General features: G+C 45.8%; 1 protein-coding gene across 2 annotated transcripts in view; it reads left to right on the forward strand.

The window, feature by feature from the left end:
- nr2f6b (nuclear receptor subfamily 2, group F, member 6b) overlaps window positions 1-16,196 on the forward strand; it is a 54,991-nt gene that overhangs the window by 9,889 nt on the left and 28,906 nt on the right. For both annotated transcript variants that reach the window (XM_034180135.1, XM_034180134.1), the window contains one exon: window positions 13,193-13,527. In XM_034180135.1, the coding sequence (XP_034036026.1) occupies window positions 13,193-13,527 (335 nt within the window). The remainder of the gene's footprint in view (window positions 1-13,192; window positions 13,528-16,196) is intronic.

Here is a 16,196-nt window from a genome sequence, read left to right on the forward strand (position 1 = left end):
AAACAAAAACATAACATAAAAGGACATGCCTCCAGCCCACATATTAGTGATGCCCAATGAGGACACAGAAGAAGTGTACATAGTCTGTAATAGTTGACATCATAAAAGATGAATTACCTGTTAAACCAAGCGAAGCAGCTTCATTTAACAGCAGTATTACTGCTGTATCACCTTCCTTTCTGACTCAATCACTGAAATAAGGAAGTAACAGTTAAACATGAAAATGGATAAAAAAAACTGTTTGCTGACAGCAATGGCGGGGGGCTCACGGGTAAATACTCTGCACTATAAGTGGCTTTGCAGTGTGAGTCTGGTGTGGTTCTCTAGCACAGAGGGTGAGACGTGTGTCAGTCACAAGGAGCTTTGTGATTCTAGCGAATGCTGTGGAATGAATAATATGTCTTATTTTTAACTGAAGACATTGTTAAGGGCCCGTTCACACATAGTATGAACAAGTACAAATCAGGACGACTCATGGCGGAACAGCTTGTATGAGCAAACCATGAAAACATCGAGCTGACGGGCAGGTGTGCACAATCCCGGTGCGACGGTGTCGTGCACGCGATGGTGCCACTGATGTGGAGGAAAATAAAATAAAAAACAACTGTAATATTAGTGAATATCACTGGATTGATATTAATAATAAATAAAAGGGGAGGCAATACAGAACCCTGCGGTTAAATAACCCTGATTAATTAAAAAATAAATGCAATTCACGGGATTTGAACCCATAAGATCTGATTACCAGACAGAAACTTTACCACTAGACTACAATCACTGTCTTGTAATGGGAGCATGAAATGGCTAAAATCAACAACCAGATAAATGGGTTTTTTTTAAAGAGAAAAAAGCGCTGTGATAACTGACCAAATGGCATTTGTTATGGAGTATTTCTGCTAATTCATGATTGAAAATGGCATATTTGTCACACTGTTGGCTTGTCCCACGGCGTGCCGCTCACAGCCCTCACGCCCTGACATTCGTGTCCTGTCAGACAGATGTGACATTTAGATCACCTGCTGCGTGTCCACATGAACTGACGTCCCGTTTCTACAGCCCGTCGCAAAAGCGATATGTGTTTTTATGTATTTCCACATGATGACAGCAAGCACACACATGTGCGTGTCTGTAAAAACATGGAACGTGATCTGCAGCTGTGACGTCCAGGACCAGAAACGTCTCAGCAGCTGTAGGCAGCCAGCCACGCCCCCTGTCCGTTCAGCACACAGACCAATATGTCACTCTGTGATCAGATGAGAAGTGCCTCGCCTGGGGGGGGGGCACGCAAACTGGCACACTCTGACACTCTGGCATGCCACATGTGCACTTGGCAACTCCACAGTCGTGGGGCACTTTGACAAATTTCACATCCAGCTCAACAACAATCGTCTGCTGACTGTTGTCGTGTTAATAGTGTGAATGGCCACACATTTTTCTAAGTGCCAAGCGAGCGGTGTTAGATGTTTGTGTGTGTCAGCTGAATTTGGCCAACACCTGCTGCGAGAGGGTTCAATGGGCTCACACAACGCACACTCTGTCTTTCAGCTGCTGGTGTGCGCAAGTAGTTATAGCAACAGATGTATGAGGCAGCTAGGATTTTACACATTTTGCACACGATTCCTGCTTCTTGCGCACTTTATGTGCAAATCGACCAAATTCCCACTATGTGTGAAGGAGCCCTAAGACAGACCTCAACAAGGGACAAATGTAGCAGGAAAATAAAGAGTGGGGACATGGACACAGACAGGGGACAAACTAGGACATGAGCCTGGACCGGGGCAGAACCTGACACTCTTTTATTATCTTTGCCTTTTTCCTAATTTGAAACAGCTGTTTGCACCATGTAGGGATCTGTTATTTGCCACCAACCCATCAATCAAATGTTCTGCTTGTTTTCTGTTAAATTACAGCAAAAAATTTAAGCCATCTCACAAGAGATGTCATAGGAAAGTGAAGGAGCTACACAGGCTCTGTCACTCCATCACTGCATTTACCCCTGGGTCATCCATCCATCCATCCATCCATCCATCCATCCATCCATCCATCCATCCATCCATCCATCCATCCATTTTACAGGCATGCCTCATACTCTAGTCAAGAGTCGCAGGAGGAGAGAGGTGTTGGGGTCTATCCCAGTGGTCACTGGGTGAGAGTCAGGGCACACTCTGGAGAGGCTGTCAGTCTATCATATGCCTGCCTTCGAGCCTCTCCAATTTTAATGTGTGAAAGCCAAAATCCTCAAGTAAATGTGGCGAAAAACATGAAGAAGTCAAAATGTACTTTTTGACATAAGTACCATGAAAATAATCCTTACCTCTCTCTAGGAAGCTTGATAAAAGCACACTCTCCCCTACATAAATAACAGAAAATGATGGTTTGTCTGTAATCCAAGCACAATATTTGCACTGTCAACCAAAGTGTGTTTTCACCCCAGTGCTCAAGTCACTGGAACTATTTGGCATTTAGGAATGAGGGCAACATGATGTGCACTACAGAACACAACTCGTACAGAAGTTGACAAGCTCGCTGTACGCTGTCAGAACCAGTGATGCCAGTAACGTGTTACTCTAATCCAGGGGTGGCCAAGTTCGGTCCTTGAGAGCCGCCTTCCTGACGCTCTTAGTTGTCTCCCTGCTCCAACACACCTGAATCCAATGAAAGACTTGTTAAAAGTCTGCTAATGAGTCTTTCATTGGATTCAGGTGTGTTGGAGCAGGGAGACAACTAAGGCTGGGTTGCACCAATGTGGTTTAAACTTTAATCTACATTTAATCTCAGTTTACTTTTTAGTCATGTTGCACCAAACTTAAACTTAGTTTAAATTTAGTTTCCACTAATCTCTGGTTAAATCTAATCCATGGCTAATCTCAGATTTAATACCCCACTTAAACTTAGATTAATTGTGAGTCTGTTGCACCAGTGATTTTAACCCAAGGATAAACCTGGATTGCCTGTTTAATATAAACCACCCCTGGAGGAGTTTTAATTAGTTATTCAGACAACATGGCTGCTGTTATTCGTCTGCTTGAGTTACAAGACAGAGTTCCACGCAGAAATATTCGAGATAGGCTAAACCTTGTTGAATTCTACAGAAACAGTGAGTTTTTCCAGCGCTACAGATTCACAAAAGTGTATTGTACCTCAATGAAAAAGTCGGACCAGCTATCAAGCACAGAAGCCGCATCGGATTTTGCCTTGCTTTTTAAATTCTTCCAGCAGCCTTTCAGCTGAGCCTTGTCCCTGGCCTCCTTTATTCCCGTTGCCCCATTGAATCGCTCCGTTAATGATGCCCACGCCTGCTCCTTCTTTTCTGTCAAATTATCAGTTTTTTTGACCTCTATAATTTTCCCAAATTCCTCCATTAGCCCTGCCAGTAAATTTTTCTCAAAAGAAGAAAAATTGGATGCCCTTTGACGAGGTGCCATCTTCACTGATGCCATCTTCACTGCCCGAGTGATACAATGTAACGGCCGGCACGCGACAGTGTTTACAAATATATCAAACAGGCCATTCCAGAGCACTGAACGCAATGGCCCATTATATTATTATATAATTCAATGTGTCATCATTTGTTTGTTTACAGTCAATGTTAGTTGTATGTTTTGTCTATTTATGCATACATTTGACCATACCCATTAATGGAGGCTGATGAACATATTTAAGTTTATTTTAATCCTTGATTAAACCAGTTTAGGTAATCCAGGTTTAAATTTAAGACGTGCAACACATCTCATATTAATTTAAACCCAGTTTAAAAATGGATTTACTAAATTCAGTTTAGGCCTAAACTAGGTTTAATTTAAGCTATGTTGGTGCAACCCAGCCTAAGAGTGTCAGGAAGGTGGCTCTCGAGGACCGAACTTGGCCAATATGAGGTCAACAAAGATGTCTTTATTTTATTCTTTAGAAAAAACAAGTATTTATGTTCACTGAAGTCAAGAAAGGGTGACTATAAAGTGAGTATTGGCAAAACGGGTTGTCATTTTTATGTTGAGGTGGTGGGGGGGGGGGGGGGGGGTGTTGACAGCAGCTGCTGAAAGTAACTAATAAACTAAAGTAAAGTAACCTAAGTTACTTTTTCAAGGAGTAATCAGTAATTGGATTACTTTTTCAAAGTAACTGTGGCAACACTGCAGAACACCCTGAATTTGTCTATCTCTAATCAACCAATTACAGCGGCTTCTTTTTTTCTTCTTCTTCTTCTTCTTCACTTCCAGATGTTTCTGTCAATTGATTCTAACATAACCCAGTTGTGTCATGGAATAAAAGAGGCACAGGTTGCTCCACACACACTGTGCACTGAGGTGACTTTGTGCCAGAGGTTACATTGGGGCTGGTTATTAATGCAGCACTGACCACAACCGTGACGCAAGCGTTTGTTTCTGTGTTACCTGGAAATGCCGGGCTTGTCTTTAATTCAATCAGGAAAGGAATCTCTGAGAATGATGAACATATGTGTTTTTATACTGACACATGGCTCAGGTTTCACGTTAATGATCCTAAGATATGAAAATTCTGTCATGTGAAAACTGTTCTAAGGAATAATAGCTCATGAAATACGTAACCGAAGTGCTTATTTGGATTCCTTCTTGATCTTGATCAGTCAATGCTTTGTGTGACATACCCACACGGTCTGCAAGTTAGAGGCAGATTGTTGAGACATTATTGCTCTGCATAGGAGAGAGGTTGTGGCCAGCAGCAACTTCTGTCCATTTAAAGCACTGTAAATGCATCACCTCAGTACCTATGGGGTATTTTTAGATAAAGATAATTCAATATCTTGGCAGTGATACATGTCTCTGGGTCCTCTTCCTTTGAGGTCGAGAGGCGCTTGGGAAGAGCTTGTGGAGTCATGAGGTCAAACAAAGGTGTTTGGCAATGCTGATCTATGGAGACAAACGAATGTCAAAGTCTTTAAGGCCCTTGTGCTGCCTGTCTTGCTGTATAGTTGTGAGACTTGGACGCTAACCAGTCACTGAATGTTTTTGGTACTAGGTCTCTTCAGAGGATCCTTGGGTACCCCTGCAATTACTTTTTATGAAACGAGCAGTTACAATGAGAGACTAGGATAAGTAGTATCACTCGCTTTGTCAGCTATGACATTTTGGCTATGTGGCCTGTTTTGTTGTGCATGATTCAGCACCCAGGTGGCTGAGTGTTGAGGACCCTAGTAGCTTGAGAAGGACAAGGGGATGCCCATGTTTCAGTTGGCTGCTGCAGACAATTGGCTATTTTACAGATGTGGGAATGGACCAGTGTACTGCCTAGGTAGCTGCCATCCAGGCCCCTAGGCTGTTCCATGGTGTTGTGGATGTGACAAAATGCAGCAGCAGTGCATGTTCCCAAACCTGACTTGACTTGATAATTAGGGCATCCTGAAACTATTCACAGTACATCTGTAGCATCCCTGGTTGGCTGATGACTTGACTCTCAAACTGATGGTTCTATCAGGTATGACTGGCAAAGTAGGCTGGACATAAATGCAGGACGCAGAAACACAGCTCTGTAGTTTTAAGGCATTTACTTGGGACGTTAGCGGGAGTCGGTACACAGACAGGCAGTCCAAATTGAGCAACAGTACAAAAAACATCAGGATGAGGCGTGGTCGAGGTACACAGGCAGGTGGTCGAAAAACATGATGAAGCAAAGGTAGCAAGGCAAAGACACAAGAACAGAGTTGGAAGGAAGGCACATCAATCTGGCGAGGGACAAAGGCAAACTGTGAGGCTTATAAAGCAACCAGATGATTAACTGCAAATCAAGAACAGGTGTGTGGAGAAGCTCCCAGAACCAGGGTGTGCCCAGACAGAGAGGAACGCCCACCACCAAGAGCCAAGAGAGAGGGAAACAAGAAAGAGCAGGACAGAAAGGACTCGTCTTGGCAGCTTACAGATGGCTCACATGGAACATGGGATGTATCTTCATGGATCTTGGAAGGAAGAGACGGACAGAAACAGGATTAATGATTTTAGCAACAGGGAACAGGCCAACGAATCTGGGAGCCACCTTTTTGGGAACCCCATGAAGCGACAGGTAACGTGTAGACAGCCAGACCCATTGTCCCGGAACGTACTACGGCGCAGAGGTCCTCCTGCGATCAGCTGCTTTCCTCTCAGTAATTGTAATGAACCTAATGAATGAAGCTACCGACAACTGCTAAAAGTGCTAACACCGCTAGCATGCAACATTAAATATGATGAGGATTTCACTCAGTGCAAATATTGCCACAAAGGCATCTTAGATGATCCATTAGGTTGTTTCATATAACAATAACTGTTTTATTCCAAGTGTTTGTAATAAAATTCTCCAATCAAACAAACAGCAGTGAGATATCTGCTACCAGGGAACTCTGAGTGTTAGAGGTGGGCGGATCGATCCTAATATCGATAATATTGATGCCAACACTGGTATTGATATTGAACAATCCTCGTGTAAAAAGATAGATACTCAAGCTTTTTTCTCTCCCGCACGCACTGACTGCTGCACACGCAGATTCATCAAAGTCTACTCTGTCTGTAAGAGCAGCGTTGTGCTGTGTCACACAACAAGGAGCAGCGCGCACCCCGCCCCCCGTCTTTTGTTGCGCCATCACGTGTCTCAGCCGCGCCAACCAACAGCCATGCAGGTAGGCTCAGCCTGGCCCACCCACTCAGCGCTCTCCTCGAGTCCGCTCTCTACCTCAGGAGATTTTAAGTTGTGTTGAGTGATATTTTTTAAACAGAAATGTTGATTGTGATAATAAAATATTTTGTTGTCACATACAACGTTTGGTGAAATTCTATCCTCGGTCTTTTGGATCCTTTGGATCTATGAAGCTTAAATATGAAAAAGTATCAGTATCGGTATCAATATCAGCGATACTGGGCCTGTATTTACTTGGTATCAGATCAATACCAAAATTCCCGGTATCGCCACCTCTACTGAGTGTTACGGGAAGGGTTCACTCATCCAAAGATTGTCTGTGTGTATTTACTCCAACTTAAGCCAAACATCGAAATTCACAGTTACCCGGGAAGTTTAAATAAGTGGCATTGAAATAAATGGCCAAAGTCTTAATTATGGAATATTGTGTATGACATTTTCATTGTATGGTGCATCTTTATGACAAGTGAAAAACAAAGTGACTTGATTTTATTAAATTTTATTATTCTACTCCCCTCTAGCTGCCACCTTATCGTGGTGGGGGAGTTTGCGTACCCGGATGATCCTAGGAGCTATGTTGTCGGGGACTTTGTGCTCCCTGTAGGATCTCCCAAGGCAAACAGGTCCTAGGTGATGGGTCAGACTAAGGGCAGCTCAGAACCTCCATGACCAGTGAAAGATCAAGGACCGAGACGTCACCCGGTATGGCGGAGCCGGGGTCCCACCCTGGAGCCAGGCCTGGGGTTGGGGCTCGCGCGCGAGCACCTGGTGGTCAGGCCTTAGCCCATGGGGCCCGGCCGGGCTCAGCCCGAAGGAGCAACGTGGGCCCGCCCTCCTGTGGGTTCACCACCTGCAGAGGGGGCCATGGGGGTCAGGTGCAGAGAGGATTGGGTGGCGGTCGAGGGCAGGTGACCCGGCGGCCTGGTCCATGCTCACAGCCCCTGGCTGTTGGGACGTGGAATGTCACCTCACTGGGGGTCAAGGAGCCTGAGCTTGTGCAGGAGGTTGAGAGATACCGACTAGAGATAGTCGGGCTCACCTCCACGCACAGCATGGGCTCTGGTACCCAACTCCTGGAGAGGGGCTGGACGCTTCATTTTTCTGGCGTTGCCCACGGGGAGAGGCGGAGAGCTGGGGTTGCATTGCTTATTGCTCCCCAGCTCAGTCGCCATGTGTTGGAGTTCACTCCGGTGAACGAGAGGGTCGCGTCCCTACGCCTTCGGGTCGGGGACAGGTCTCTCACCGTTTTCTCGGCCTACGGGCTGAGCGGCAGTGTAGAGTACCCGACCTTCCTGGAGTCCCTGGGAGGGGTACTAGATAGCGCTCCGACTGGGGACTCCATTGTTCTCCTGGGGGATTTCAATGCCCACGTGGGCGGCGACAGTGAGACCTGGAGGGGGGTGATTGGGAAGCACAGCCTCCCCGATCTGAACCCGAGTGGTGTTCAGTTGTTGGACTTCTGTGCTAGTCACAGTTTGTCCATCACGAACACCATGTTCGAGCACAAGGGTGTCCATAAGTGCACGTGGCACCAGGACACCCTGAGCCGGAGGTCGATGATCGACTTTGTAGTCTTATCATCTGAGCTTCGGCCACGTGTCTCGGACACTCGAGTAAAGAGAGGGGCAGAGCTGTCGACCGATCAACACCTGGTGGTGAGTTGGATCCGCTGGGAGGGGAGGAAGCCGGTCAGACCTGGCAGGCCCAAACGTATCGTGAGGGTCTGCTGGGAACGACTGGCAGAACCCTCTGTCAGGGAGGTCTTCAACTCCCACGTCCGGGAGAGCTTCTCCCAGATCCCGGGGGAGGTTGGAGACATGGAGTCCGAGTGGACCATGTTCTCCACCTCCACTGTTGATGCGGCCGCTCGTAGCTGTGGTCGCAAGGTCTCTGGTGCCTGTCGCGGCAGCAATCCCCGAACCCGGTGGTGGACATCGGAAGTAAGGGATGCCGTCAAGCTGAAGAAGGAGTCCTACTTATCTTTGTTGGTAGGTGGGACCCCAGAGGCAGGTGACAGGTACCGGCAGGCCAAGCATGCCGCAGCCCGTGCGGTCGCAGAGGCAAAAACTTGGGTCTAGGAGGAGTTCGGGGAGGCTATGGAGGAGGACTATCGGTCGGCCTCAAAGAGATTCTAGCAAACCGTCCGACGCCTCAGGAGGTGGAAGCAGCTCTCCACCGGCACAGTTTACGCAAACAAGGTTAATATTTTGTTCATTATTATACATATAAACACATGAATGTACGGTATCACTCGAATATGAAAGCTGCTGATGGTTTTGGGCTCGTAATCAGACCTGCTCGCTTCATCTCCGTGTAGAACTTGCTGACAGATGCTCCAGTTGTTAGCTGGTAAGCTTTCAGTCTGTGTTTTTTCTAATGCTGTTTAGATATTTATGGAGTATATTCATGACCGACTTGGTTTTCTAATCATGTTTTTAGCTTTCTGGTTTGTAACACATGTGATACGCGATCTGGACTGATTGTAACAGTCTGATATAGGAAAATATCAGACCAGAAATCAGGCAGTCAGAGCGCATGTAGCGTCGTAGCCACATTCGCCCTATTGACGTATCCCATAATCCCTTGCACGCCAGAGTCGCTGCAGTCAAACAACATATAGAGAATCCACATGATGACAATTGTAAATGAATATTATACTACAAAAATGTAATGTTTTTATGCTTTTCGTCACGTTAATAAGAGACTGCTGCATGATACCCTGAAAACTTGCTAAAACAAATATAACAAATAATCTGTGTCTGTTACGTTTAATCTGCGTGGAATTTAATGAACGCAAACTGAATTTCCGACATCTTATATATATTAGTCTGGAACAAAGAGGACAAACAGTGTTGTAAAGAACAATAATCAAGACGTTAAAGAGCAAACTTCACTTTCCCCCAGAACGACATGATCAGGAAGCGAGCGGCGGTCACAGCAGCTCCCACTGAAAATAACGGAGAGATGGCCTGTGATTCTCGCATGTTTACATAAAACAAACGCAATAACAACATCTACAAACCCAGAGAATATATTCATGAGAGTTTTAGGCACAATATAAAAATAGTTTTATGTTGCGATGTTAATGGTGTGGTCTGTGTGCAGCAGTTAAAGTGAAGCCCGATCAGAGCATCTCAGTGCAGTTCTCAATGTTACTGAGATCTCGCGAACTCTTCGAAGTTTTGCGGGATGTGAAATGTCAATAGGGTGAAAAAGAAATTTATTTATTGACCTGAACCTTTGGACTAGTGAACTTTCGGAAGCAAAGTCGCTGGGCTCAGCCACTGTCACTCAAAGCCATTATACAGAACTTTATGGCTTAAAACATCTTAAACTAAGAAGTTAGAAAAGATCACCCCTTGTATAGCTGTCATGGAGGAGGAACCTATCTATGGAGACCAAAACCATTTTTTGCACCAAGATGTAAACATCGCTGCCTGGACCATCGACTACCTCACTGACCGCCCACAGTACTTGCGGCTGCGCGGCTGTCAGTCTGAGGTTGTAAGGTGCAGCACCGGGGCCCCCCAGGGCACTGTCCTCTCGCCTTTCCTCTTCACCCTCTACACCTCGGACTTCACCTACAACACGGACAATTGCCTCCTCCAGAAGTTCTCTGATGACTCCGTCATTGTGGGTCGCGTGTCTGAGGGGAACGAGCTGGAGTACCGGTTGGTCATCACAGACTTCGTGGACTGGTGTGAGTGCAACCACTTGTGTCTCAACACCAGTAAGACGAAGGAGATGGTGATCGACTTCAGGAGGAAACCATCACCTCACCCACCGGTGAACATCCAGGGGGAGGACATAAAGACTGTGGACAGTCTCAAATACCTGGGTGTTCATCTCAACAGCAAACTGGACTGGACTCACAACACCGACGCCCTGTACAAAAAAGGCCAGAGTCGCCTCACCTCCTGAGGAGACTGAGATCCTTTGGAGTGAGAAGGCCTCTGCTTAAGACCATCAACAACTCTGTTGTAGCCTCAGCTCTCCTCCATGCTGTCGTCTGTTGGGCAGCACAGAGCGGGAGAGAAAGAGACTGAACAAGCTGGTCAGGAAGTCCAGCTCTGTCCTAGGCTGTCCTCTGGACTCTCTGGAGGAGGTGGCTGAGAGGAGGGTGTTAACCAAGTTCAAATCCATCATGAACAACTCGTCTCACCCTCTGCACCGGACTGTAGTGGAGCTGACCAGCTCGTTCAGTGACAGACTGACGCACCCTTAGTGCAAGAAGGAACGATACAGCAGGTTGTTCCTCCCTGCTGCTGTCAGGCTTCACAATAACACTGTGAAATAACCACATGCAATAATATGTCCACAAATCATGTGCAATAACAACTCGTTTACAAATCCCTGCACTAATGTCACCTTATCACATCTAAACTCCATTTCACATATTGTAAAGATGCTCCTGTCTCTATCCCAATCACGTTTATATATATATATATATATATATATATATATATATATATATATATATATATATATATATATGTATATATATATATATATATATATATATATATATATATATGTGTGTGTGTGTGTGTGTGTGTCAGGGGGTGGTGACCAAGAGCTAAACAGATTTAGGACCCCATAAACAAGCAGACTGACTCAGCAGGATGTTTGTCAAAAATCTAGATGATTTATTACAGCTCAAAATGAAACTAACAAAACCATGCTAACCACTTGGTGAGGGACACAAGATGCCAAATACTAAAAAAAAGAAATTCTCAACAAAAGAAACAAACAGAACACAGTACTCACAAACCAGACTGGAAACAAATGGCAACACTCTCTAACCCTCAAACAGTAGACAATAGACCCACAAGGCATGGTTTAAATAAACAGAATCAAGAAAAGCAGGTGTAAATAATCAAAGGCAATCAAGACGTGAAGGACTTAAAATGAACACGAGGCCAGTAAACCAGGAGGTCCTCAAGACTAAATAACATAAGAGCATAACCCATAACCAACTACGCATTAAGAGAAAAAACATTTAACATAGAATAACCAAAGACTCTAGAAAGAAACAACAATGCTTAAACATAGATCAAAGAAAACAAAAGGCATAAATCAGGACCCAAACATCATATTCAAGAACAAACTCTACCAAACACAAAAGGCAAGTGACACTCAACCTGTTATAATCAAAGGAGCCAGAGACACAAGATGCATAATAAAGTAACCAGACATGCAACTCTGATATACCAGAATCTAAGAACCATGAGTATTGCTTCAGAACAGACATGATGGAACTGCTGCTGAAAGTGTAACTCTACAAAATGCAAATGTTATACAACAGCCATGAGAACTTAACAATACTATTCTAAACTGTTCCATCAGTACAACAAAGCAAGACAAAATCTAAACAGACACTAGTGGTACAGAGACTGCCCCTTTAAGAGGCAAACACACACGCCTACCCAGGGCACTGCATCATACACACGGGGCCAGGGAGGAAAAAGCGTATTGATCTACACATGACAATTGACAAAGACGGGACATACAGACCAAACTCAAACATACCCTTAACTTAGGAAGTCAAACATGAGCAAATCCTGCAACTAGATGACAGCATGACAGTGTGTGTGTGTGTGTGTGTGTGTGTGTGTGTGTGTGTGTGTGTGTGTGCGCGTGCGTGTATATATATATATATATATATATATATATATATATATATATATATATATTTTTTTTTTTTTTTTTTTTTTTTTTTACACAATTATCCTTTATTGACCGAGTCTCATTCATGAAGTCAGTGGTGTGGGTACACACCTCTATGTGTGGGTGTGACTGTGAGCGGCACAGCGCGGGTCATTATAATCTCATTATTTTAAGGTGCAAATTTAAAAAAAAATCCCCAGTCTTGTTGAACAATTTTAATCACTAATGACAAGTATTTTAACTAGACATTGGTCTAGCGGTAGAAAATAGCAACTAGACATACAAGTAAGTGAAGAGTTAATGGTCCGTGTCATCGGGCGACACAGGTACGGCAGGAAACATACAGCTGTTTATCATCCAAATATCTTGGACAAAGTGACAAGAATAACCAAAACCACTTACTTATGGAAGGAAATATTGTCTCCCTTGTTCCTCCGTTTGTGGCTTTACCAATATGCGCAGGTTTCCGGCATATTCCACCTGTTTCTTGAACTTCTATGCACACAGATCACTAACTTGCCTGGAATTAAAATGGCGATCACGCCTCCTTGCCGGCACACGGCTCAGCGCTACTGCGCTCTCTAGTTCTCATATATAACCTCTTTGGTTTTGGAGCCAGCCTCAAACGGCCAGTCAAGGAACTGCAATATTTTTCACTTCCCAGAAGGTGAGAAAAGATGCCATCGAAGTTTACTGCTTGGTACAGACAGGCAGATATTATCTTGACCAAAAGACTCATAAAAAAAACAAGACTGGGCTGAATAGTCAGCAGCTCAGCTCCTTTGTGGCAGGATTTTCTGCAAGATGTCTTTTGACGTGGATTCAACAACTCATTGTTTCACTCTCCTGTGTCCATTTTCTTTTTGTTTTTGACCTCCTGCAGCTGTCCAGCGGGGGCGCATCCCTCCATGTCACTCAGGTATCAGCCCCAACTCTCTGGCAGGGGGGGTTGCTGTTGCAGGACCAGGTCACATTGGCACCGACTTCTTCAACGGACAGCCAGTGTCAGAACTCATCTCCCAGCTCCTCCGGGCTGAGCCGTACCCCAGCAGCCGCTACGGGGCGCCGTACAGTCAGGCACAGATGCAAGCATCTGCAAGCGGCACCTCGGTGATGGGCATCGACAGCATCTGTGAGCTGGCAGCCCGGCTCCTCTTCAGCACCATCGAGTGGGCCAGAAACATCCCATACTTCCCAGACCTGCCCGTCTCAGAGCAGGTCAGTCAAGAAATAAATGGTGACCTTTTGCAGCCAGTTTACTCTCACAACAGAGAATATTTTCAAATTCTGCTATAAATAGAATTTCTAAGCAAAATAGCTGAGTCCACAAACTAAAACTCCAATCCGGTTAGCTCGGCCCCATAAGATCACCTGTATGTGGTCTGTGCAAACTCACATTAAATTCAAATGTCTGGGCAATCACATTTCTTGAAGAAAATACCTGTGATTGTTGTTGAGGTGTACCACATTGCTGAGAAACCTGACGATGCTTTGCATTATTGCAGGTCTGTACTGTTTTCAAAAGTGTGTATATACAGTCTGCTGTGGGCTCTGGATTGGGTAGTGTTTAGAAAATAGGTAGCTGACATTTTTTAAGGGTGGTAATAAATTATACAATGTTTCTACAATGAGTTGGAATGGCGTGTGAGTCCAGAATGTTTTTGCTTTGAAGGATTATGTCAAAACAACTTCACAGATTCTCATCAAATTTGCACCACAGATAGATATTAGGGCATGGAAGACCCCACTGAATTTCGGAGGTGATCCGGATCCAAATTATGGATCAAGTTTCACTTTATATAGGCTTTGAAGGATTACAGTTAGCAGGATTACGTCAAAACTACTGCACAGATTTTGATGAAATTTTCACCATATTACATATTAGGCCATGGAAGACTCCCTTCAATTTTGGAGGTGATTCGGATTCTAGCTCAAGATTTCACTATATATAGGCTTTGAAGGATTACGCCAAAACTACTTCACAAATTCTCACCAAATTTGCACCACAGATGCATATTACACCATGGAAGATTCCATTAAATTTTGGTGGTGATCCGGATCCAGATTGTGGATCAGGTTTCACTTCATCGACTTTTAAGGATTACATCTTGCGCAAAGCATACCAAGGGACATTGGTATTGCCGGTACTGCTACATGGTTCTGAATGCTGGGTATGAAGAAAGAAGATGAAAAAAGGCTACAGACCATGGAAATGAACTGCTCCCAAAGAATTCTGAAGGTAACTAGAAAAGATAGAATTAGAAATGAAGTCGTTGTTGTGAAAGTGTGGTGACACGGACCCACAACAGGGGGCGTAAATGAACGGACAATGGAGGAAGTCAAATATGAACACTTTACTGTTGTGAATAGCACAACTCAACACAGCAGATTACAGAATATGTACAAAAATCAATTAACAAAGGTGTCATGTGGGCAGGCTCGAGGATAGAAGACGTCTGTCCTGAGAAGAACTGGAACCACACGATTTCCTCCGCCACCGAACCTAGAAAATACTGGAGCCGCCAAGTTCCGAGTCCCCAGGTGGCCACCGTCTCCGCGTGTCGGATCTGGTACTGCTGGCGAGGAGCAGAAACAATCAGATGTGGGTGTAGGAACACCCAGTAACACTTATGGTGGATATTCCACCTCCACCTCTCATTCAGAAAGCTGGCACGTGCAGTTGTAAGTGTACTTATCAAACATTGGGGTGAGAAGGCATCAGTCCCAACTCAGCCTCAGCTTACAAGCACTCACAGAAACCCAACTGCAAAAGTAGCACAAGCAAAAATATTGTCTGTAACGGACAATCACAACAGCTGAGAATTTACCTCCTTAGGTAGATGATATCTCGACAACGAGGTGGAGATGACGTCTGGTCTTTATGGAGTGAGATGATGAAGTGTAGATGGGTGACAGTTGTCAAGAGATAATGAGTGACAGCTGTCACCCCCGGCTGTGTCCGTGGCGGCAGCGCCCTCTCGTGCCTGAAGCCCGCACTTCAGGCAGGGCGCCCTCTGGTGGTGGGCAGCAGTACCTCCTCTTCTGGCGGCCCACACAACAGGACCCCCCCCTCAACGGGCACCTCCTGGCGCCCGACGAGGCTTATCCGGGTGACGACGGTAGAAATCGGCCAGGAGGGCCGGATCCAGGATGAAGCTCCTCTTTACCCAGGAGCATTCTTCGGGTCCATACCCCTCCCAGTCCACCAAATACTGGAACCCCCGGCCCATCCGACGGACGTCCAGGAGCCCGCGCACTGTCCAAGCCGGCTCCCCGTCAATGATCCGGGCAGGAGGCGGTGCCGGTCCGGGAGCACAGAGGGGTGAGGTGTGGTGAGGTTTGATTCTTGACACATGAAAAACTGGGTGGATCCGCAGTGAAGCTGGGAGTCGGAGCTTCACTGCGGCAGGACTGAGGATTTTGAGGATTTTGTATGGTCCAATGTACCTGTCCTTGAGCTTCGGAGAGTCCACTTGTAGGGGGATGTCCTTTGTGGATAGCCACACCTCCTGCCCGGGCTGGTAAGCAGGGGCCGGGGACCGCCGGCGGTCTGCATGGGTCTTCGCCCTCGTCCGGGCCTTTAACAAGGCAGAACGGGCGGAGCGCCACACCCGACGGCACTTCCGCAGGTGGGCCTGGACCGAGGGCACACCGACCTCTCCCTCCACCACGGGAAACAATGGGGGCTGATACCCCAAACACACCTCAAATGGGGAGAGGCCGGTGGCAGAGGACACCTGGCTGTTATGCGCATACTCGATCCAGGCCAGATGTTCACTCCAGGCCGTCGGGTGTGCGGACGTCACACAGCGCAGGGCTTGCTCCAATTCCTGATTGGCCCGTTCTGCCTGTTCATTGGTCTGCGGGTGATACCCGGACGAGAGGCT

This window comes from Thalassophryne amazonica, chromosome 10 (assembly GCF_902500255.1).
Source record: "Thalassophryne amazonica chromosome 10, fThaAma1.1, whole genome shotgun sequence".
NCBI classification, from domain to species: Eukaryota; Metazoa; Chordata; class Actinopteri; order Batrachoidiformes; family Batrachoididae; genus Thalassophryne; species Thalassophryne amazonica.